The sequence below is a fragment of the Fukomys damarensis genome, unplaced genomic scaffold, assembly GCF_012274545.1.
Source record: "Fukomys damarensis isolate Sample0158 unplaced genomic scaffold, DMR_v1.0_HiC HiC_scaffold_22, whole genome shotgun sequence".
NCBI lineage: Eukaryota > Metazoa > Chordata > Mammalia > Rodentia > Bathyergidae > Fukomys > Fukomys damarensis.
Genome location: NW_022900934.1, coordinates 3733636 through 3758000, shown reverse-complemented (window position 1 = coordinate 3758000; position 24365 = coordinate 3733636). Strand labels below are relative to the sequence as shown.

Below are 24365 nucleotides of genomic sequence, written 5' to 3'. Positions count from 1 at the left end.
GAGGTTGCAGCTATAACAGGTTCCAGGGGGCACGCCTGGAGAAAAACTTCTCCGATGCTCCCAAGACAAAAACCAACGTGCAGACAGCGGAGGCTGCACCAGCTGGAAAGTGACAGAGGAGCATTCACATCCAAGCTCGCCCACCCAGAACTCACCTCAGGCACCTTCTTCCCACTTTGGGGGGACCTTTGGAGAGGATGCCGAGTCAGGGTAACCTCTTAGGGAGAGGGCTTGGACCTGACTGCACACTGGGCCCTTGGGAAGCCTCTGATCTGTCTGGAGCTGGGCCACTCCCAAGCCAATGAGATCTGCTCCTTTGGGGCCCATCCAGAGCCGAGGCCTGGCCGCAGCAGCCCCCACAGACACGCTCACCCTCGTGCAGGAAGGTCCTGCTCCTGCTGAGTGTTTTATCGCCTCTAGCGTCTTTCTTCCTTCCCTTTTGTATTGCAGTCTAACCTGTGTTTTCTATTGCCACAGTAACAACCACACGTGCACCCACTTGGAGTGTGATCTTTTAGTGCTCAGCGTTATCATCTGAAGCCGGGTGGGCTCTGAATCCTCAGCTTTGGGTCTCGGGGACTGAAATGTGGACATCAGCAGAGCTGAGTCCCTTGTGAGGCTCTGGGAAGGACGCAATTCCGGGGGCTGTTCCTCTGAGGCTGGATTCAGTTCCTTGCACCCACAGGACCGACTGAAGCCCCGGTCCCTGCTGGAGGTGACAGGGAAGGTCTTGGTGAGCTCATGCAGGGGGCAGGTCCTCTCCCCTACCTGCCTAGAGCAGGACTTCTGCTCACAGCATCCAGCTTCTGCGAAGGTGAGCCTGCAGGTGCACCCCAGGGGTACAGGGAGAGATGTGCCCTGCCACCAGGCTGCACCTAACCTGGGGCAGAGCTTGAGGCAGGGGGACTCATGGTGTGGTGGTTCAAACGTCACCGGCTCTCTCCACTGCTACCCAGACTTTGTAGACCATGCAGAATGAATGTTTGTTCGTCATTTTTACCAAGTACTTTCTCCTCTGTGAAGATGGCTGGCTGGGCTCCTCCCTCTAACACTGCAGAGTCCCTGAGAGTTTTATTAAATCTCTCGCACCTTTTCTCTGTGAAAGGCTCCCTCTGGCGGCCGCGTGGAGAACCGTCTCAGGAGCCTAAACTGCTCGCAGCAGGTTGAGCTGACCAGGTGTAGGTGAGAGCTGGGGCTCAGAGCCTCAGAGAAGGCTGGTTTTGGCAGGTAGGGGAGGATGTAAGTCCGGCTGTGGTTAGAATTTCCAGAATGACTCAACACAGGACCACAGGATACGAAGGAGCAGAATCCCTGAAAGATTCCGAAGTTCAGGGGCAGAAGGGAAAGGCGAAGATGCAGACACAGGTGAACGCAGGCTCTGCAGCAGCGAGAGGGGCTGGGGGCGCCGAGGTGCAAGCCAGAGACTCTGGATTCCGCAGAAGGGCAGCTCTTAGGACCGCGCACAGTGCAGGCAGCTGTGACCTCTCCGAACCGGAGTGTTTCGAGGCCTTTGTGTCCCTGTCACGTCAGAGCGACAGGCAGCTGCCCTGGGTGGTGCGGGAGGGGCCGGAGCTCGCGGGGGTGCGAATCCGAGCACACAGTGCCTTGGCACGCAGCGAGGCCGGTAATGGAGCCAATTCTAATCAGGCCGCCTTTGTGAGGTACAAATTCATCCTTCCCCTCCTTCTGAGCGGGCCCCAGGGCTCACAATGGCACAGAATCAGACAGCAGGACCCACCCTGCATGGGAAAGAGGCGAGGCTGAAGCAAGACGGGACATGCGGGCCCCAGGCAGGCCTCGGGCCAGGCCTCTCAGACTGGAGACCGTGCACTTTCATGGCCTCATGGGTCCCTGGGATGCCCCGGGATAAACTCAGGCCCTCTTTTAGGTTGAAAACTTTAAACAGTTATGTTTTTAAAAACTTAGCCCTACTCGAAGATAAAAGATAAAAGTAATTAAAAAAAACTAATCCAGTTCTTTTGCTGTGTGATAGACAAAGCAAAAGAACTCAGAGTAACAGAGGCATTGCATCTCACCCTTGGTCCTAGATGCCCTCTTGCTTTGGGGGCCTGGACCACAGTCTTCCCAGCAGCAGGTGAGGGGTGTGCAGACACTTCTAACCTAGCGGCCTCCTAGAGACAGGAAGACAGCCTTGTCGGGTTGCATAACCAGCCCTGCTTCACCGTGATTATCAGTCATACCTGCTCTTTCTCTGCCCTCTCCTTGGGGTGATTGGGTGAGATATTTCTTGCTGTGTCACAGGCCCACCTTCCACGAGCCTTAGCTCAGCACAGGGCCGCCTGCGCACACAGGTGCGCAGTGAGCTCGCACCTGTGCCCCTCTCTTCCTCAAGCTGGACAGGCATCACCAATCGAGCACATCCATTCACCACTGGCTGGAACAGGCTTTCTGCTCCCTGGAGCAGAGGGCCCTGTCTTCTCCTCTAAGTGCACTGTGGACCTCTTTCTGTCTTTGCCTGCTAATTACCCTTTCAATCACGGGCTGAGAGTCCATGGTCCAAGAGGCTGGCAACAGGAAGGATTTCAGATTTCAGATTTTTAAATATTTGCACATACATAATCAGGTATCTAGGGGATGAGATCCAAGTCTAACCATGAAATGCATTTATTTTCATGAACACTATATACTCGTAGCCTAAGGTAATTTACACAGTATCTTTCCTGTGCCTGCACATAAAGCCAGTGCGATGTCAAGTCGGTGCACAAAAATTTCTCATTTTGAGCATTCAGGATTTAAGATTTTCAGACAAGGGACATCTGGCTGTGCACTGTCCATCCGGCCACACCTCCTTTCCACTAGCACTGCTCTAAGACTAAACTCCCCTACTCTCCCTTTCCACGTCAGTTCACACACAGGGGAAACCACCCATTTCAGGTGTCCAGTGGAGTGGATTTTAAGAAATATATACATGTGCGTCCACACCTACTCTGCTCAGGGACATTTCAGTCTCTTCCATCGTACACCCTGGCCTCTGGGAGGCTGTCTGTCTCTATAGCTAAGTTTTGAATTTTCTTGATTTTTATGTCAGTGGAATCATACAGACATTTTGCGTCTGGTTTTCTGTCCCTAGAAGATCTGCTTGGAGATCCACTCGTATTTTTAGTATACCTGTAATTGTTTCTTGTGCTGGATTTCAGTGCCTGGCTTTATGACTATCCATTCATCCATGGGTGGACTTCAGGGTGTTTCTCGTCGAGTTATTACAAAGCTGTCAGGCCATGCACGGTCTTGTCTCTTGTATTTGACTTGGGCTTCATTTCTTATGTGTCATACAAAAAGACTCATCAAACTTGTATCGATTTTTAACTGAGGCCCATGTTTTTGTATCCGATCTGAGAGTTATGCTAAAGTGGTAGGGTTCTCTATGCTTCCTTAGACAGTCACTAAATAGTGGCTTTTGAGGGGTGCTGGGAACAAATTTAGGGCCTCAGGCATGTTGGCCAGTGCTCTACACCTGAGCTACACCCAGCCTAGTAATACCGGGTTGTGATTGTAGGTTTGGGCTTTAATCTGTGCCGAGAGCTGTCTAGATTATGTAACGAAGAGTCAGGGCTCTTCTCTGTCTTCACGTGAGTATTCCCTTCCTCCAGTTCCAGGCTCCGCAGTAACTGCCCTGGCCCACGGAATTCTCCTCGCACCTTAAAGAAAATCAGTTGGCGACATCTGCGAGAGTCTGTTTCTCAACTCATTCTTCTGCCCCACTGGTCTGTCGGTCAGTCTTAATGAAGTAGCATACTGTCTTGCTCACTGCCTTATGAAAAGCTGAGAAGTCTTTCAGCTGAGGGCTGCCAAGTTCATGTAAAAAGTTGGGCTCTTCTGGCCTCTTTGTATCTTTCTGTGGATGTTAGATGTAGCATGTCAATTTTTTTTTTTTAAATGCTGCTGAGATTTGGACTGGGCGTATGTTGTCTACACGTGGCTACTCAGTCTTCCACTGCATGGCTGCTGGGTCTACTCATGGAGGTCTTTTTAAATTTACCTGGACGTGGTTTTGCAGTACTCAGTGTGTTGATCTTGAACCCATTTTGTTAAATGTATCATTCTTTCGTGCTTTCTGATGGTATTGAAACTATTTTAAAATCTATTTTTCTAATTGCAAGCTTGTATATAGAGATATAATTTCTGTGTATTCAAAGCAATCCAAATAAAAATTCCAACACACTATTTTGGCAAAAAAAAAAATAGCTGCTGTGATAAATTCATTTTTTGGTGACTACAACCATGTGGAGCATTTACTATTTATTTTGTATTAGTCTGTGCTTGCTGCACGGAACGACGGCACTGGCGGTGGAGTTGGAGCACGCACAGAGCATCCTCAGTCTTCTTTCACCCCTTTTCCAGCCCCTTCCTCACCCCTCCCTCCATCTCTTCCTCCCTTTCCCTTTTACAAAAGATCTGTCTTCCTATTTCCTACCATCTATCTTTTATTTTGCTCTTTATTTTTACTTTAGGTTTTTCACAGAAGAGAAACCATGTGATGTTTAAGCTTGTGTGCCTGATCGATTTCACTTAAACTCGTGGTCTCGGGGCACATCCATTTTCCTGCATATGACCCAAGTTTATCCCTCTTTGGGGCAGGGTAGTAGTCTGCTGTATAGAAATACCATGTTGCTGTTATTAATTCATCTGTGGATGGACATAAAGGCTGCTTCCAGGATTTAGCTATTATGAATGGTGCTGCTATGAGCATGTGCATGCACGGATCCCTGCTAGCTATTCTTAATGAACTAAGATGGAATCTTAGTGTTGTTTTCATTTGCATTTCTCGAATGGCCAGAGATGTGGAACATTTTTTCATGCATATATTGGTCATTTGTACTTCTATGAAGCGTATGTTCATTTCAATTGCCTATTTTTGATTGGGTCTTTTATTTGGGAGGTCTCATTGTCCTGGGTTCTCTATACATTTAATATTAGTACTCTGAGGAATCCTTGGCAAATGTTTTTCCCATTCCATTCCAGTGAGTCTTCACTCTGTTGGTTGTCTCTTTTGCTGCGCAGACCTTCGTAAATAGATCCCATCCCATTTGTTGGTTCTTGGTGCTATTTCTGATATAGCCAGAGTTTGGTTCAGAAAGTCCTTGCCTACAACCTGTGTCTTCAAGAGTTTTACCTATTTTATCTTCCAGCAGATTAAGTGTTTCTGTTTTAACATTTAAAGATGCTTGATCATCTTGATTTTACTTTAGTACACAGTGAGGGATTTGGTCTGGATTCAATCGTCTGCATGCTGAGAGCCAGTTTTCCCAGCACCAATTATTAGAGAGGCTGTCTTTCCTTCAGTGTATGTTTTTTGGTCCCTTTTTCAAAGATCAAATACCTGGATATGCCTGGAATTGTTTTACTTGGTCTGTTCTGTTTCATTTACCCACACATCTGTTTTGTGTCAGTTTGGGCCGGGTTGTGCTGTTTTCATCACTGTGCTTTTGCAATGTAACTTGAAGTCCTAGATAGTGATGCCTTCAGCTCTGCTCTTCTTACCCAGGATTGCTTTTGCTGTTTGGGGTCTCTTCTGGTTCCATATGAATTTTAGGATTGGTCCCTCCAGTCCTGTGGGGACTGCTGTTGGTATTTTGATTGAGATTACATTAAATCTGTGTTTAAGTTTTGAGACCGTTTTAAATTTGATGGCCATTTTGACTCTGCTGGTTCTGCCTATCCAGAAACAAGGGGGATCTTTCCATTTCCTGATGTCCTCTTCGATCTCCTTTTCCAGAGTACTATAGCTTCCATCATAAGGTTCCCTTGCTTCCTTGGTTAGGTTAATCCCTAAATATTTAAACTGTTGATGCTATTGTGAATGGTATTGTTTTTCTAATTTCTTTCTCAGTTATTTCACTATTTTTGATTTTTGTATCCTGTTGCATTGCTGAATTTGGTTTTCAACTCTAGATATCTTTTGGTGGAAGTTGTTGAGTCTTTGTAGAAGATCACGTTGTCTGCAAATAACGATAATTTGACTCCTTCCTTTCCGATGTATTTCCCTTTTCTTTCTTTTTCTTGCCTAATCGACCTTCTAATTCTTCCAGTACTATACTTTATTGAAGAGGAATGGTGACAGCAGGCACCCTTGTTTTCTTCCTGGTTTCAGAGGCAAGGCTTTCAGTTTTTTATTTAATATGATGTTCGCAGTACGTTTTTCATAGATGGCTTTTATTGGATTGTGACAAGGCCCTTCTGTAACTAGTTTATTGATGGTTTTTTCATTAATGGATGTTGGATTTTGTCAAAGACCTTTTCTATCTACTAGTTCCATGTACTGCTGAGAAGAATCTGTATTCTGTTGACAGAACACTCAGCCCGTATCTGTTAGGTCCAATTGTTTTAAAGTTTGTGGGCTGGGGATTTAGCTCAGTGGTTCTACCGTCTGCCTTACAAGCACAAGGACCAGAGTTCGATCCCTAGAACCCTAATAAATAAATAAAATAAAAGTTTGGTTCAACTCTGACATTTCTTTCTTTCTTTCTTCTTTTCTTTTCTTTTTTTTTCCCCATTTGAGACTGGGACATTGAGGTTTCTCCTTATAATAGTGTTGATGTTTATCTGATTTTTTTACTTTAGAGTTTGTTTTATGTAGTATTTATTTTATAAAGTTGGGTGTGCCAGTATTTGGGCATATATATTTATAATTATTATCTATTCCTGTAGAATTGCTCCCTTAACCAATATGTAGTGATTTTTTTTGTCTTTTTTATTAGTTTTGGCTTGAAGTTCACTTTGTCTGAAAACAGGATAGCAATTCCTGCTTGTTTTCAAGTTCTTGTTGGAATATCATTTTCCACTCTTCGGTTTTGAGTTTAGGAATTTCTCTTTGGATTTGTGTATGATTAGATTTTGTCTCTTGATCCATTCTGCCAGTTTGTACATTTTGACTGGAAAACTGAGGCCATTCACTTTGAGAATTATTAGTGAACGCTATTGACTCATTCCCGTCACTGCATTATTTTCCTGTTGCTGATTCCCTTTTCTTCCTTCTCCTTCCTCTCCTCATCCTTGGTGTCCTCCTTCTGTTAGACTTTTGGAATTGTTTCCTCTGTTGTCTCTTGCCAGGGTACCCTTGAGAATTGTCTGGAGTGCTGGTTTGGTGGTCATGTATTTCTTAAGGCATTCTTTGTCATGGAAAGACCTTATTTCGCCATCAGTTTTGAAAGATAGTTTTGTAGGACTAATTAGTGTGGGTTGCATTTGCTTTGTTTTAGGACTTGAATATTTCATTCCAAGTTCTTCTGGACTTTGAAGTTTGCATTGAGAAGTCTGCTGTATTTCTAGTGGGTTTACCTTTGTAAGTGATTCGTTGCTTTTCTATAACAAATTTTAACAATCCGTCCTTGTATTGGTCTTCTGATTATGATTTGTCATGAAGGCCTTCTTTTCTGGTCATGGCTATGTGGGGTTTTATATATATCTCGTTTGTCTGTATGTTAAATTCTTTCCCCATATTTATAGAGTTTCCTGCTATTATTTCTGTAAATAGGTTTTTTAAGCCATTTGAGTTGTTCTAATTTTTCACTAATTCCAATTAATCTTAGATTACTCTTCTTTGCATCATCTAACAGATGTTAGAACCATTTTTCATGTCTTCTTATTGTCTTTGAGGTGTCTCTGAGTAATTGGTCGCTGACACCAGTCCCGTATTCTAGTTCTGAGACTCTGTCTTCACACTGGTCACTTCTGCTGCCCATACTTGAAAAAGAATTTTTAATCTTCTGGATTTCTGTTAGCTTTTCATGAACTCTAATCCTTTGCTAAACTGGTCTTTCTTTTTTTATATTATTTTTTAAACTCAGCTAGCTTTTGATTATTGTCTTATTGTCTTCTGTAAACTTGCTGATCCTTTCCTTTAAGTCCATTATCTGTTTAGTTATATTTTCTTTGAGCTCACTGAGTACTTTATTGGTCTTTTTTTCTCCTCTTTCACCACTTCAAATAATTCAGCTGTGTGGCTTTTGATTTGCTCCCCTGGATGCTCCTTGGATCAGCTTTGGGTGAGTTGGGAGTTTTTGGAGGCAATTTGTTGCCTTCCTCTCATGTTTCTATATTTTTGTTTTGTTTTGTGTTGATGTCTGTGGCACTTGTAGTTGAAATACCTTGTCTGGAGAGCTCTTTAGTTAGTGTCTGCTTTTTTAGCGATGGGCTCTAGGCGTGTCTAACGATAGGCCTTTGCCTCCATCTCAAGATTCAACCACCTCCATTCATTTGGGAGGGGAAGGTGCAGTGTCCAGTTCTCCGGGAATGGGCCACAGAGTTGTTTATGACACAGAGGCGATCTGGATATTGGCATACAGAGAAAGCCAGTTAATAGCAACAACTGTGCCACCGCAGAAATATCAGTAAAATCAGCAACAATAACAGCATCAAAGAAAAACTGGATATCGATGGACCCTAAGAACCGAAAATACAGCACCCTTAACCACAGAAAAGTGACAAACGAAGTATTAACATATAGTCAACCTCTACTAAATGCAACAAGTGTACTTCCATTAACAGTAGAAAAGTGTTCTGGCATGGAGTTAACTACGTAAATAAAAACTAATAAAGATTAATGGTTGTAGTAGTAAAGATAGAGGGGGTGGGGAATGAGAGAACAAAAAAAAAGTAAATTTGAAAAATGAATCAACAGACGAGGAGAAAAGAGAAAAAGAGGGCTAAAAGATTCTATTAGGGAGTAAAAGGAAATTGATAGATGTAGGTGAAAGTAATAGAAAAGAACGAACAAGAAAAAGAAAAGAGAAAAACAGTAATATAAAGGAGAGAGAAAAATAAAAAAAAAAAATTACAAGTAGAGGAAAAATAAAGAAAAAAGAGAAAAAAAAATCCCAGACCTTCCAAAATCAATGAAGGAAAGAGAAAAGAAAACGAGTCAAAAAATTCCTCTGTATTTTTGAATGAGTGGTATCTTAGCTAATTCCTCATTGCTGGGATAAAACACCTGACACCAAAAGTTAAGTGAGGAGAGGTTTATTTTGGCACACAGTCTGAACCAGTTTCAGTCCACAGGCTCCAAGACAGGGCAGCATGGCAGAAGGGCAGGGCAGGCAGGAGGCAGACAGTGGTCAAGCGGGGAGGAAGGGAGGTGCACCCTTCCAGGCCCTGCTCCCAGTAGCCCACCTCCTCCTATAAGGCTTCACCTCCCAACTTCACATTTAGCTATAAACTCATCAGTGGGCTGACCCACTGATGAATATCAGGCCCTGTGGTCCAGTCACTCCCAGGAGCCCCATCTATGAGTGCATGAGGCTTTAGGGAGACCTCTAGCTATGAACCATAACATTCCAATTTGACCCCTAAAAGACTTCCCAGTAGCTGCAGTTTTAGAACCCAGCAAGTCATAGTTTTCTCCACCTAACTTTATAGCCTGTGAGTTTGTAAAGTGCCCCTCCCCTGCTCCAAAAATCTCTCTGTCCATGTACCTCAGACGGTGGCAACCATCCAAGCTAAGGCATATCCTTGCTCACATTGTCTTTTCTTGGGGCCAGAGCTGTTGGCATGGTCCATTATTTCTCCCTGGACCTGCTTACGTTCTTTCCCCAGGTGCTGGCCTCATCTGTGATATGGTTGGTTGGTTGATTTGTTGATGCCTTTGGTGTTCCCTGCCAAGGGGAAACGAAATGTAGAGCAGGCTCAGAGCTGTCAAGTAGCCACAGCCAGGGTGGAGCATCCACGGGTGCAGAATCGGCTAGGTGCAAATGCAGCTCTTGTCTGCATTGGCAGCACTCATTTGTGGTGGTGGTTTCTGTCTGCAGTGGTGGCTGCTAGCCTGTTAAAAATAGAGCACTGCGGGCTGGGGATTTGAGGCAAGGGCCTGAGTTCAATCCCCAGTACAAAAAAAAAAAAAAAGTAGAGCTTTGTGATTCATTGGGATTTTCCATCACAAACCATTCTTGGTGTGCATGGCTTTTAACCATCAATTCAATTTCTTATCACTATAAAGCTATTGAATTCTTTCTTTTAAATAAATTTTGATACTTTTTATCTTTCAAGGAAGTTGTTAACTTTATCTAATTTATTGCCATAAACTTGTTTTAAATTATTATCCTTTTAATGTCCCTTGCATCGTTAGGGCTGCCTCTTGTCTCATTTCTGATGTTATCATTTGTCGATCTCCTTTTCTTGAAACAGCTATAAAGATTTACCAACTTCATGTTTTTTAAAAAACAAAGGCTTTTCCACGCTAGTAGCTTGATTTTTCTCTTTTGATTAATGTTTTCATTTTTTCTTAATTTCCGCTCTTGTTATTTCCTTCCATCTACTTTGGATTTTATTTTAATTTTTATTGTGGTAAAATATGCACGGCATTGAATTTTTCATGTTAACCGTTTTTACATACAGTTCAGTGACATTAAGTGTGTACACTGATAACACTGTGCAATTGTTACCACTGTCTGTGTCCGGAATGTTCACGGCTTCCCCGGCTGAAACTCTGAACCCCTTAGACAATAGCCCCTGTTTCCCCAGCCCCCAGCCACTGGCAACCAGCATTCCACTCTCACTCTATGAGTTTGACTACCGCACTTCCAACAACTGGAATAATGCAGCGTCTGTCCCTCTGTGACTGGCTTATGTAGCGTGATGTCTTGGGGGTCATTCATGGTGGTAGCGTGGGTCAGACATCCCTGTCCATCTACACTGCTTACGTAGATAGGCCACATTTGTCTATCCGTTCATCCATAATGGACACTAGGATTGTTCCATTTCGGGGCTATTGTGAATAATGCTGCTATCAGCACAGGTATCCAAATATCTGCTCAAGTCTCTCCTTTCACCTCTCTGGGTTGAATATCCAGACACAGAATTGCTGGATAATTTGGTAGTTCTCTTTGATATTTTACGAAATTGCCATATTTCCCATAGCTGCTGTGCCATTTTCCATTCCTGCTGGCAAATGCACAAGTGTTCCAGCTGCTCCATACCCTCCCCCACAGCTGCTTTCTGTTTAGTTGTTATTATTGTTAGAGTAGCTGTTCTGATGGGTGGGAAGCAATAGCTCATCATGATAGCTTCAATTCAATTTTAATACTTGTCTTCTTAAAGGTAGAACCTTAGGAAAGTACAGCATTCTCTGTCAGATACTTTGTCCTACTTCCCTTTAGTGAAGTTGAACTTCACTATAGATTTGAAAAAAAACTGCATCAAAATAAATTATTCATCATTGATCAGTTGTAAATCTCCACTGTGTTGTAAGGGAACACAGAGCTCTTTAAAAAAAAAAGGCAAACCATGTTAGGCTCCCTCCTTTGGTGTTACACAACATTTGGCTTGTAGTGCCTTATCAGAACGGGTTATTAAATTTTCTGAAATTTTGTAAGCTGCTTTCATTCATTATAAGTGAAAAAATGTCAAATACATAATTAAATTATATTTAAAAATCAAAGGAAATAATTACTTAGAAGTCAGCATGTCTTGGTTATTTAACTAGATGTTATTATTAGTGGTGCTGTCGGGGTTGTTTATGTCTGTGGTGTCTGGATGGTGAAATTCTGTGAGATGGTGTCACCTCCTCCACTCCGTTTGCAACAATGGCACCCTAGCAGCCTGAAATCCCCAGAAATAGGAATATTTGCACTATGTAAATCAGCCCTTGATATATTGTTTTGTTGGTTGTCTACACTAATGAAACTGTGGGGAAAATGTTGGTGATGCAAATTAACCTTAAATATGTGTCATGTAGTGGTTGTTGTATTGTGAATAGCACAAGAAAAAAAAAACACTGAGGAAATAATTCTTCCAGGGTTCGTAAACTATTATCTATTTTGGCAAGGAAGTTGCTCACATTATTGTCAAAGGAGTGACGTTTTGACATGATTTGGGGATGTTACTTTCATCTTACTAGTTGACAGAAATGAAAATATCAACCTCATTTAGGTTGGAAGCACGATTGTTTGTTGAGCCCCATTCTTTGCTGAATTGGGTATCAATCAAGCATTCATTCATAGCCTGGTAACATGATTCTATTGTTGGTGATGGAATTTTAAAAGCTGATAATAGATTTTTGTGAGAAACAGCAAGTTATACTGAAGTTAAGGTGTGTGAGACTTACAATAGAGTATTATAAACCTATAATTTGCAGATTGTTTGCTGCATATCCTTTATATCCATCAGAGATATAATAAAGGTGAGCAGATGAACATACACATGTGCACAGGTTTTAATTTTCTTGATTGTCCACTGTTGTTACCTCTCTTGTTCCCTCCAGCCCTCCCCAGTGGCAACAAGTTCTTCTGACTCCAGGAAAGGGTAGGACAAAATGTAGAAAACCACAGCCCTGAAATTTTGAGTAGCTGCCAGAGGAAGCCTGTTTCTCAAACCAATGCCAGTCATGCCTGAAGGAAACAAATCTTCAAGGATATCTAGAACACACCGGAGGCCTCCCGTTTGGAAAACGCTGATTGAGAGTTGAGTCTAAAGGATTCCATGGTGAATTAGCAGCACAGTTTATCCTTCGAGTGAGATGATCCAATCAGGCAGGTCATTCACAACTCAGGCGCGTGATTTGGACTCGTTAACCTTCCTGGGCCTTTGTAACCCCTGCCTACAGAGTAATAATCCTGAGAGGTGGAAGAGGGCATGAGGAGGACTCTGCTTCCCTGGTGCATAATGGTCCCCGAACAAGCTCACGGCCAACCAGATCACCTTTGTTCTGTGTAATTCAAGGTCCTGCTATGCGTAAAGAGGGGGTGAGAGGGACGCAGTAGTGAACAAATACAGCAGAGGTCTAGAGAGGTGAAGGATAAAAGGAGAAGGTGGAGAAAGAAGAAGTGAAGAGGATGAAAAGGAGGAGAGATGGAGCTAGAAAGTGTGGAGTACAGAGTGCCACCTCATGACCCCGTGCACCTGCCAGAGGCTGGCCACACAGGGAGGGCAAGCATGTGTGGACTCTCCAGCTACGGGACCATATTCTGGGCTCTTGTGAAGTCCTAAAACCTGCCTGATGCAGCGTCTTCCTTAATGCTCTTAGATTTAAAAATTGTGTTAATGGCTAAGTGAATGAATCAGCTTTCTGCCCCTGTGACATAAACAATTTGAAGGAGGACACGTTCATGGTTTCAGAGGTTGGTCCCTGGTCACTGGCACCAAGGCAGAAACATGGCAGACACATGGCAAGGGAAGGCTGCCCTGTTCCAGGGAGCTACAAAGCAGAGCACAAGGGAAAGGGCTGGACAGAGTCCCCAGGCCACACCTCTGTGACCCACTTCCTCCAGGGTCCCACTTGGAATCGCCTAGTCTGCTGTGAACCAGTACTCTCACACTGCAGTTACCTCACCAAGAGTTTCTTAATCCAGTTAAGTTGGCAAGATTAACCAACACAATAAGCAAACATCACATCCATACCTACATTGCTACTTACAGCAAAAGAAGCGTAATGTAAAATGTGAAACACCCCTTAAAACTTAAAGCACAATCAAAATAATTCTAAGAAATGTAATGTTTGCATGTCCTTTAATACTGTGGCTCTCTGAGAACTCCTGGTAGGTTTCTCTGTCCCACTAGACAAGTCTCAGGGCACCTGATGGGATCTGACGGGCTGGCTGCACATTGGGAGAATCAGTGCCTAGGACAGAAGAAACAAGTGACTCAGGACCCACTTCCTCCTAATTCTGTCCTAAATTCCTGTCTGTGATAGTGCTTTCTCCTCCTCATCATCCCTTCCACTAGTTTTGGAGCTTTTTGCACCCTGGGCCCCAGGACCACTTAGCTGGGTTCTAACCACTAGAATAAAGTGGTTCTTCCCCCTGGGAAATAATATCACAACTTTGATAATATGGTAGAACCATATGGTGTGGCAGGGGGCTTCAAATATAGGTGTGTGCTCAGAATGACTCCCTAGTTACTCTAATTTAATTGTTCTGATATTAACTGGGCATATATACCTATGTATATATCAAACTGGTGATAGAATAGAAACAGTCCACGGCATGGTAGGCAGGAAACAGAGAGACTTCCTTTTTCTTTGCCTTTTTATTTCATCAGGGTTACAAGCCTATCGGTTGGTGCCACCCCACCTAGAGTGGGTCTTTCCTCTTCAGTGAGTCCACCATCCCCACCTGTAACTATGCTACACCAATCAGTGGCCTGATCAAATCTCACACACCTATAATCCAGTGTCACACACCCATGATCTAGCCACCTCCCAAAACCCCACCTATAAGCACACAAGGCTTTGGAATGAGCTATAACAGGGCTGATGTGTAGAATATATAAAGAACTAAAAGAAATTTTTTTAAACTCCCCAAATGAAAGACCCAAGCAAAAACTGGGCAACTGAAATGTGTAGATACTTTCTGGAAGGAGTACAAGTGGGCAATAAATACATGAGAAAATGTTCAACATCTCTGACCATTAGAAAAATTCAAATTAAGACAATACTGAGATTCTACCAGAGCCATTCCAGAAAGAACGACTATCATCAAGTAATCAAATAATAACAAACACTAGTAAGGCTGCAGGGAAAAGGGAACACTTCTACGTTTTTGGTAGTAATGTATATTCATACAACCACTTGAAAGAAGCAAGAAGCTTGCTCCAAAAAAAAGCAAGAAGCTTACTAAAACAAAAAACCAAAAAAAACTAACAATAGAAATTCTATTAGACCCAGCCATTCCCTTTCTAGATATCTTCCTGAAAGAGCTAAAGACATATTATTACGGTGATACTTGCATATCTGTGTTTATAGCAGCACAATTCATAACACTTAAATCTTGGAAGCAGCCTATATGTCCCACAGATGCATGGACAAAGAAAATGTCACATTTATACCTAATACTGCTCTGTCATAAAGAAGGATAAACTGGAGTCGTTTGTAGGAAAATGGATGCACCTCGAGATCACCATGATACATAAAATGAATCAGACCAGACACACAAGCTTAAACATTGCATGGCTTCTCTTACACAAGCAACCTTATATAAAGAGCAAAACAAGGCCGGGAATTTGGCTCAGTGGTTCCGCCACCTGCCTCGCAACCACAAGGGCCTGAGTTTGATCCACAGTACCAAAACAAAATTTTTTAATAAAAACAAATAAATAAAGAGCAAAATAAAAGATAGATCATAGAAAATAGGAGATGACATGTTGTGCAAAAGGGAAGAGGACTAGGAAGGAAATGGAGGAGGAAGCGAAGCAAGGGAACGGGGAAGAAAAATTAAGATGTGTTATGTACACGCACCAGTTCTTTGTGAGGAATGTAGTGACAACTGCAAACATTTACCAATAAAATGTTTAAAAATAAGCAGCTTGTGTGCACCTCACCACCCTCTCGTCAGATGTCTCTGGTCAGCCACATGACAGACAGGTTATTCTGCGAGCTGCAGTCTAGGTCCACGGTCTCTGTCCCTTGGTATCATGATGTCCACAATCTCCTTCATCTGCTTCTGGGAGAGCCAGCGTCTTGCTGCTAGGCCTCATCATGTGCAAAGGTGGTGATGTCCCTCCCTTGGTCAGTTAACCCTGCACAGACTGGAGAGGGGAGGCAGCCATGGGGAGCGCTGTCTCCACAACAGATCACACTGCAGAGAAGAGGGGGTGCAGCTGAGACTGAGGCACTGACAGCTAGAAGCACCCAGAGCCCTCGGGCCTACAATACGCAATGTGAATGCAGCCAACTCCGTGCCGGCGAGCTCAGACATGGATCCCTCCCCACAGGGTCTGCTGGGGAGAACTTGGCCCAGGGAGGCCTTGGCTGTGTGCTTGTGAGTCTCTGAGTGGAGACCCTGCAAAACCCCATCCAGACTCCTGGCCCACGGGACCCTAAGGTCATGTGCAGTGCTATGTCACGCTGCTAATTTTCTGGCGATTTGTCGGCATAGAAGACCGATACAGTCAGGAACAGAGGCAGATCTTGCAAACCTGTTTCTGCCACTCTAGGAAGACATTCTCATGCATTACAGGTAGCCTGAGAGGATACCGGCTGGCCTTTGCATTAGTTCCTCATGGCTGCTCTTACACAGCACCACAAACTCAAGTGGCTTAAGTAACAGTCTTTTTATCTTTTGATTCCAGTGTTCATAGCCTGAATGACCTTCCTGGGCTAATATCCAGGTATCAGCGTCCCTCTGAAGAAGTCATGCAGGACAGCTTTCCCTCCTCTAAAGGTGGCCCACATCCTGGGCCTCCGGCCTCCTCCATCATCTCAGCCAGCAGTGGCTGGCAAGCTGTCTTTGCATGGCAGCATTCATCCCTTCCACATCGAGGACCCTCCTGCCTCCCCTCGCAGTGCTGAAGACACTGTCTGACAATCCAGACGCTTCAAGTCAGTGGAGCTTTTGTCCCAGTTGATTGATATCTTTCTACAGCCTCTTCATCTGTGATCGATGATCTCTTAAACTACTATTAACAAAGTCAGGTCATTTGTCCAAAAACTTTCCCACAATCTGGATTTTGCTAATTGTGTCTTTTACACTTGATCTTAGCCAAAAGGCCAAGAAGCAATGTCTCCACATGTCCTGAAACACAGCCCTGTATTCTTTCCATCTCTGTATTTCCCATAAATTGATAGCCAGATCTAATGGCTTGATCTGTTCAAGTTTGAAATTTTAAACCAAATTTCAAAACAGTAAGCTGGCTTCCTAGGATCCTTGAGATGTGAACAGTTTAGGTTTCGTGCGGTACCACTCTAACTTGTCAAACTCATGTTTTAATCCGTTGCCTTTACTCTTCTTACTGAGGCTGAAGCCAGCCGTCCTGGGGTGGAGCCCATCACGCTGCTTCCGGGGTCTGCACTGCAACACCTTGGCCAGCTTCGCTCGCATCCTCCTCTTCTGTTGGGAGAAAATGCCTTGCATCATCTGGGCCAGCTCCACTCCCAGACAGGAGGTGAGCAATTTCTCCAGGGAATTCATTTTGGAGGAAAATGACGTAGAGACCTACTGTGTTCCAGGGGCATTTGTCCCTCCTGCGGTCATCATTATTTCCGGGTCTTTTCACTGAACAGGTCTAGGGAATACGCATACGCAAAGATAAAACGCACCCTAAGTTTAAACTGACTTCTAGGCGCTCAGCTGAACGCTGTCGATCTTGCCTGCATCCACTGCATCCCAAAGCCAGCTCCCACTGTCAAAGCAGTCATCTCATCGTCCCACAGTATGCACAAAACACTCTCTGAACAAAAACAGAACCACTCCTGGCAACATTAGCATTACTAAAATCATTTCAATTTTTTTTGAGTTTTTTTCTTTCTTTCTGTGTAAGTTATTAGGCCTGTACAGTCAAATAACTGTCTTTTAGAGTCGGCCGAGAGAACCTGCCATTCGCCGATCTGCCAACTTGGTATGCAAAGAGGTTTATTTATTTCAATTTGGCTATAATTATTGGGGATTGCTCTTAAAAAATTTACATATAATTATATGATTTCAATACATAATTATATAATTTATTACTACTTATTGTTAATTTTATATAATTATAACTAATTTTGTATAATTATGTAAAATATTTGCATGGCTGCCGTCGTGTCTACTAACTGGAGGCCCCATGAGAAGCCTACCTCTTCCTCCTGTCCCCTCTGCCCTGATCCTTTCTCTTCCTGGAAGTAGACATATTTTTATTATTTCAAGTCTTCTCTTTTTAAAATATAAGCAAATATAATTCTCTGTTCGTGTGTTTAGGCTGCTGCCGCAAAATGGCCAGGCCCGGATGGTTTATGGAAATGCACTGCTCACAGCCCTTAGGACTAGAAGTCCATCATGCAGGTTCTGGTCGGACTGGGGTCTGGAAAGGCTCTGACTCCTGATTCAGAGGTGGCACCTTCTTGCATAGTAGAGGGGGTGAGAAGACTTTGGGGGCCTCTCTGATAAGGTTTTTTATCCGATTCATGAAGGCTTCACTCCCATGATCCAGTCAGCTCCCAAGAACCCCTCCAAATGCCATCATGTTGGTTAGATTTCACCACACAGATTTGGTGAGGGAAGCCACAATACCCAACATAGAGCAACACACACATATTCATGTCACCCTTTCTTAAATTGATAGCATGCTGTGTACTCTTCTTGACATTGCATTACACTGGAATCACTCCATAGCAATATATAAAAGTGCTCCTTAGTCCTTTTTCAGCAGAGTGAACTTCTCTCACTCACTCACTCTCTCTGTCATTGTGAACATTAGCATTGTTTCCAAATGTTTGATAATGAAAAAAATCTGGTGATTAATAATATACCTCATTGTGTTTCTGTCCATGAATCTTTAGAATGAATTCACAGAAATGAGATTGCTTGGTTAAAAGATAAATTCATATACCATTTGTCTTAGTTAGTTTTCTTATTGCTGAGAAAAAAATACCTGAACCCAAAGTTAAACGAGAAAAGGTTTATTTGGCTTACAGTTTGCAGAGGTTCAGTCCATAGTTGGTGGCTCCAAGGCAAAGTAGTATGACAAAGGGGCATCACAGAGGAGAAACAGTCCATGGCAAGCAGACAGGACAGAGGACACGAACAAGGGATGCTACCAGCTTCTTTCTGCCCCTTTTATACTTTATCTAGGCTCCCAGGATTAGGGCAGTGCCAACCAATCAGAGGACTTATTTAGTAATCACCCACCCTTAATACCAGCATCGCGTGATCTAGATCCAGCCGCCTCTGAAAAAGCCCCACCTATGATGGAATGAGGCACTGAAGAGACAGCTAGACACAAACCATAACACCACTTTTCCTTTTAAAAGCGTCTGATTTCCCTTCACAGGGGTTGTGCTGTACCCGTTTCCCACCAGTGAGAGGTGAGAAAGCTCATTTTACAGCCTTGCTGACCGAGAACGGAGTCCATCTTTTGGAGACACAGCAAACCGACTAAGAAGCGACTGGCATGTCTCCTCATTCGATCAGCATTTCTCCTCTTCTCAGCAAACTAAGCCTCTCTTTGTCTCTCTCTTGTTTCATTGAGTTTATTGGTGCTTTTTAGGTGTACAGTACAGTTATATTCATCACCGGGATCTTGCACCTTTACATGATGTATCTTGTTTTTCTTTGTCTCTTTGGGGCCATTTGCACTTTCCTTTAGGCCAGGGTTCCCAGTCCCTTCTGCTGCTCACCTCCCTTTGTCCCATCGTGAGTTTCATCTACCCTCGTGAGGGACTGGCCGGCCAGCTGTGAGCAGGACTCCAGCTCTGGATTTGCTTGATTGCTTCTTTGCGTTGTAAATTAAATTTTTCTTATCTATTCTGCGATTTATATAAACCGGTATCGAGACCCAAAGCTCATTCGGTTCTACTTCCCTTTATAAGGCAAGAATCTTTCACGGGCGAGCATCACACCCGGCAGCCTACACATGACTGCTTCACTTTGATTTCCCTGAACTTGAAGTGTTGGTTTCCATATTCTCAGCTTGGCTGGGCCGCGTACCGGTCCCTGTTAATATTTCACTCTGCGGATTTAGCGTCCATTGATGACCCTTGCCTGGATCCATTATTTTATTAGGGGGGGACCAAAGGGGTTATTTGAAAAAAAATCTGTCAGACACATTGAATTTATTATTAGCTGGCATTTCTCTTTTACCACCTGTTTGGTTACTGCGAATTTTAATCAGTACAGGAAAGTCTGGGTAACTGTTTTATTCTTTCCTTTTATTAGCAATTGTTTAGAACAATAAGATGGAGAATAGTACTTAGAGAGTGCAGTCTGGTACCTGGGAGTGTGTTTACTGTTAAATACTACTGAGTTGTACTTTTCTAAGCCTTTATAGTGGAGAGAAAATTTTTAAAGAAAAATTATGAGTTCAACCTGATATTTTCAATTCAAATTTAAGATTATATGGTGTTACTTGGCATCATTTAAATATTTTCATTTCTCCTCCTTCCTCCTTTCCTTCCTACTTTCCCAGCACTGGGGATTAAACCCAGGGCCTTCATACTGAGCTACATCTTCATTCCTTTATAACTTTATTAAAATTTTCAGACAGGGTCTCACCAGTTCATGAAATTGCTCAGGCTGGGCTCGAACTTGTGTTTCCCACGCCTCTGCTTCCTAGAGTGCTGGGAATCCAAGTGTTCACCATCACACCTGACCATGAGTTCTTTTTCTAAAATCTTGGCTCCTGACAACTAATTAAGCACACGATACAAAGTTAGCAGAATGATTAAGCATATGCTTTATCTTATAATATGTTTATGACAGTTTTTAAATTACCATGCCCACAATAGTGCAGCTTTAAATTTCTTAGGTGTGTTTATCCTCAGAATACGTTCTGTACAGGATATACAATGTATAAACTGTGCTTCAGAGTCAGCTGAACCAATGCCTTTCTTCAGTTGGTAATACTGGCATCTGAAAACACTTAGACTTATACATTTCCTTTCATTTTCAAACTATAAGGATTTTTCCCATTTATTTCTTTATTTATGTTTACTTATGTATGTTTATGTTCTGGGAATGAACCCAGAACCTCACATTGAGCTACACCCCCAGCCCTTTTCATTTTTATTTTGGGACAGGTTCTCCCTAAGCTGCACAGGCTGGCCTGCCTCTTGCAGTTCCCCTGCCGTGGCTTGCCGAACAGCTGGGATTACAGGTCTGTGCCACTGCACCCAGCTCTGATTTTGATTTTTAATTACAAAAAAGCATACAGATGCTTCCAAAGTCAAAACTATATGAAAATTACATTCAGAGAACCCTTGGATCGTCTCTCTCCTCGACCTATTCCATTCCTCTACACATGTTACCTAGTTTACTAGATTTTGCTTGTTTTCACAGTTTCATTTGCATGATGTAAGGACATATATTTCATTTTCCGTGTCTCTTTCTGTTGTCACATCAGTGGGTCGGAATGAGTGCATGTGGAATTTTCCTCTGTCAGGTCCCCCTCCCGTGGGCCTTGTGCGCTCACCAGAAACACTTGAAATGCCTCTCTGTATTGTCGACAGAGCCCGCAATCAAACGTTCAGGTTTTTTAATTAGATAAGTGGCAATTTTCATTAGTAACTTTCATTATAAATGAAGTAGAGCATTTTTCATTTGATTAAGAGCCATTTGCATTTTTTTTCGTGAATGCTGTTTATACCTTCTGCTTGATTTTTAAAATTTGTTTTATTCTTGAATTCTTTTAAGATATAAGCATTCTCTCCATATTGGAGATATAATTGTTTTCATATTCGGCCACCTAAAACATATAACATTTTGTTCTTGTTGTTAAGTATCTTTTAACATGCCAAAACGTATTTACTCACTGGTTGATGGAGATTTGAGCTCTTATCACTAAGGACTATTATGAATAATGCTAAATGCAAATAATTCCTCTCTCTCTCTCTCTCTCTCTCTCTGTCCTTGTTTCTTTTGGATAAAACATATAACATTTTGTTCTTGTTGTTAAGTATCTTTTAACATGCCAAAACGTATTTACTCACTGGTTGATGGAGATTTGAGCTCTTATCACTAAGGACTATTATGAATAATGCTAAATGCAAATAATTCCTCTCTCTCTCTCTCTCTCTCTCTCTGTCCTTGTTTCTTTTGGATAAAACATATAACATTTTGTTCTTGTTGTTAAGTATCTTTTAACATGCCAAAACGTATTTACTCACTGGTTGATGGAGATTTGAGCTCTTATCACTAAGGACTATTATGAATAATGCTAAATGCAAATAATTCCTCTCTCTCTCTCTCTCTCTCTCTCTCTCTCTCTGTCCTTGTTTCTTTTGGATAAAACATATAACATTTTGTTCTTGTTGTTAAGTATCTTTCAACATGCCAAAACGTGTTTACTCACTGTTTGATGGAGATTTGAGTTCTTATCACTGAGGACTATTATGAATAATGCTAAATGCAAATAATTCCTCTCTCCTCTCTCTCTCTCTCTCTCTCTCTCTCTCTCTCTCTCTCTCTCTGTCCTTGTTTCTTTTGGATAAATAAATACCTAGGAGCAGAATTGCCTGGTCTGTGATCAGTGTGTTTTGCTGTGTACGATGCTGCCACATTGCTTCCAAAGAAGCTGCGTGCTTTTGCATTCTCATCGACAACGTAAGGGATTATGAATAGCACAGGAGTTAATACACAGAAGTGTTTTTAAAGTATAAGCTCTCATTTCCAGCGCAGTACAGGTACACCTCCATCCATCCATCCATATAGTCTGCATAAAGCAAAGTGCACTGGGATCCTCAACATTTCCTAAGACCGCAAAGGGGTCTCAGCGACTCAACATGGAAATGTTGCTGTTAGGAAAACATTCGGTAATGGCGTGCCTGTGCTCTAGCAGCCGACGAGGGGACCCCGACCACTTCTTTGCTTGTTTGATTGCAGCAAAGTTCATGTTACAGGAAAGGAAAACCCGGGGACCCCAGAACATGCCCGAGGACAGAAAGTTGAAGAACAGCGACGGCAGGACAGAAACTTCTGGAACCTTCTGGACTACCGCGCCCCCTGCACTGGGCATGCGCACTGGCGCCAGGCAGTGTCCCGTGCTGCTGCTCTGTCGTTGGTGTTGCTGTTTGATAATTTCCATCTGCAACCTGCAAAAATGAAAAGTTGCCCCCGGGAGCGCTCCTCCAGGGAGCCTGTTCATCGGGAAAACGTAGTCTCGGGGCCACTGAGCCAGGGTTCAGCCAGGAGGGAGGCCGTCCTCCCTCGCCCCGCAGCCCTAACCCTGACCCTGCCGCAGCTCGGCCCGGGTCCCTGCACCCGGCCCTGCCTTGGCCTGGGCCTCCGTGGCCCAGCTCCCGCTCAGCCCTCGGTTGGCCCTGCAGGTGACAGGAGGCCGGGGTGCAGGCGCCGGAAGTGTGTTTCCCTTGGACACTGAAGTGTCCTAAATTTCTTTCTTTCTTGGAATCTATGGGGAGAAAACAGCATTTGTAAAACTCGCTCGGGTGACTTTGGGAGGCTTACAGGGGAGCCTGCCCTGGCGCACCACGCCTGCGCCCTCTGCTGGGCACTTCGGCACACTTCTTTGAGAAGGCGCCAGCGGACGTTTGCAGCCTCCCCTGAAGGGACGCTGACCCTCCCCGGGGTTCAGGGTCTGCTCCGAGCACCCCTGCGGCTCCAAAAGAGGCCAGAGCCTGGCAGAGGTGAGCAGAGTGGAAAGAACTCCCCGCGTCCACACACAGGTGTTCAGAGTCTCCCCAGTCTGTGTAATCTGGTCCCGCTTTCTATTAAAGAATCTTAACGCAAACCCCATACATTGTATGTTTTTTGCTGTAAATAATTCGATGTGTCTCTTCCAGAAATCACTTCTCTAATACTGTGTCGTGACCACCATCCTATCACCCACCGCATTTCAAAACATCACCCCCAGCCCTTTAATCGTCCATACAGCCCAGTTCCGGTTTTGTAGCAGCTAAATTATCTCATGAATAATAGATAGTCTTAGTAGTTCATGGGTCCAAACAAAACCCACAGGCGATGGTATTCCGACCCGGTCGGCTTCCTCCCCTGTGGACCGCCCTCCTTTCCTCAGTGTCGGTGGTCTGCTTATTGGTTAGTGTGGGGGGTTTGTTTCTTTTTGTTTTACTTCTGGTAAGGGTGCGTTTGTTGCAGAACCTGGGTACCTGTCGTGTTCAAGGCCATCCCAGGGGTGGCCCCGCTGCTCCAGAGGCCCGGTGCTTCCAGAGATGAGGTTTGGATTCTGATGCCTCCTGTCAGAGGCGGGAGTATTGCTCAGGTCTCTCTCCAGACTGTGATGCTGGGCAGAGAAATCGGGTTCTTCATGGTAAAGTTCCCTGGCCACTTTCACACTGAGGCGTGGAGCAGCCGGAGGACACATTACTGGATACCTTATCCCCCCAGCACCTGCAAAATGGAGGGTTTTGATTGTGGCAGCTCTTCAGCACCCACAGCGCCCACAGCCGGAGTGTGTCTACAGATAAGAACACCAAGAACTCTCTCCCATCAAACATTTGCTTACCGAGGAATATAGTTTGTATTGTAAAGGCAAGACCAATGCCCTTGTATCTTTTCTTTATCTATTTTTGCAATACAGGCTTTGTGTCTGAGCAGTTTTAAATCCTTTCCCCTCTTCTATTCCCCAGGCAGCAGGAGCCTCCACAGTCGTCCCCTGGAACCTCAGGGCAGGACCTGCTGTCCCTGGGAGCACCTTCCCCTCTGATGGTGAGTGAGGCCCGCTGGCTTCTCAGCTCCTGCCCAGGAAGAGAATCAGCCCTCGCCCCAGGGAGGAGCTGAGGGCGTGGCGAGGCGGGGGAGGGTGCACGGTGAGTGTTCCACACCGAACCCAAAGTCCGCGGTGCGGCAGACCTCGAGAGAGCAGCTCGGAGTGTAACCGACTCTCTGTGAACTCTCCATGGTTAATCCCGCTGCTGCCGTGCCAGGGACGGCTTCACGAGCTCTGTATGGCCTCTGACTTCCCAAGCAGGACAGAGCTTTGTCCGGGGTGAGCAAGGGCAGGCTGAGGGGCAAAAGGAGGGTCGGGGGGGGGGG

At 44.0% G+C, this 24365-nt stretch overlaps 1 protein-coding gene across 1 annotated transcript in view; it reads left to right on the top strand.

Annotated features, from left to right (window-relative positions):
• The window catches only part of LOC104865352, a 29673-nt gene extending 5825 nt beyond the window's left edge, over window positions 1-23848 (top strand). The window contains exons 5-7 of the mRNA XM_010628828.2: window positions 16683-16830; window positions 17242-17283; window positions 22256-23848. Of these exons, the coding sequence (XP_010627130.1) occupies window positions 16683-16830; window positions 17242-17283; window positions 22256-22734 (669 nt within the window). The 3' untranslated portion in view covers window positions 22735-23848. The remainder of the gene's footprint in view (window positions 1-16682; window positions 16831-17241; window positions 17284-22255) is intronic.
• Window positions 23849-24365: the final 517 nt, after the last annotated feature.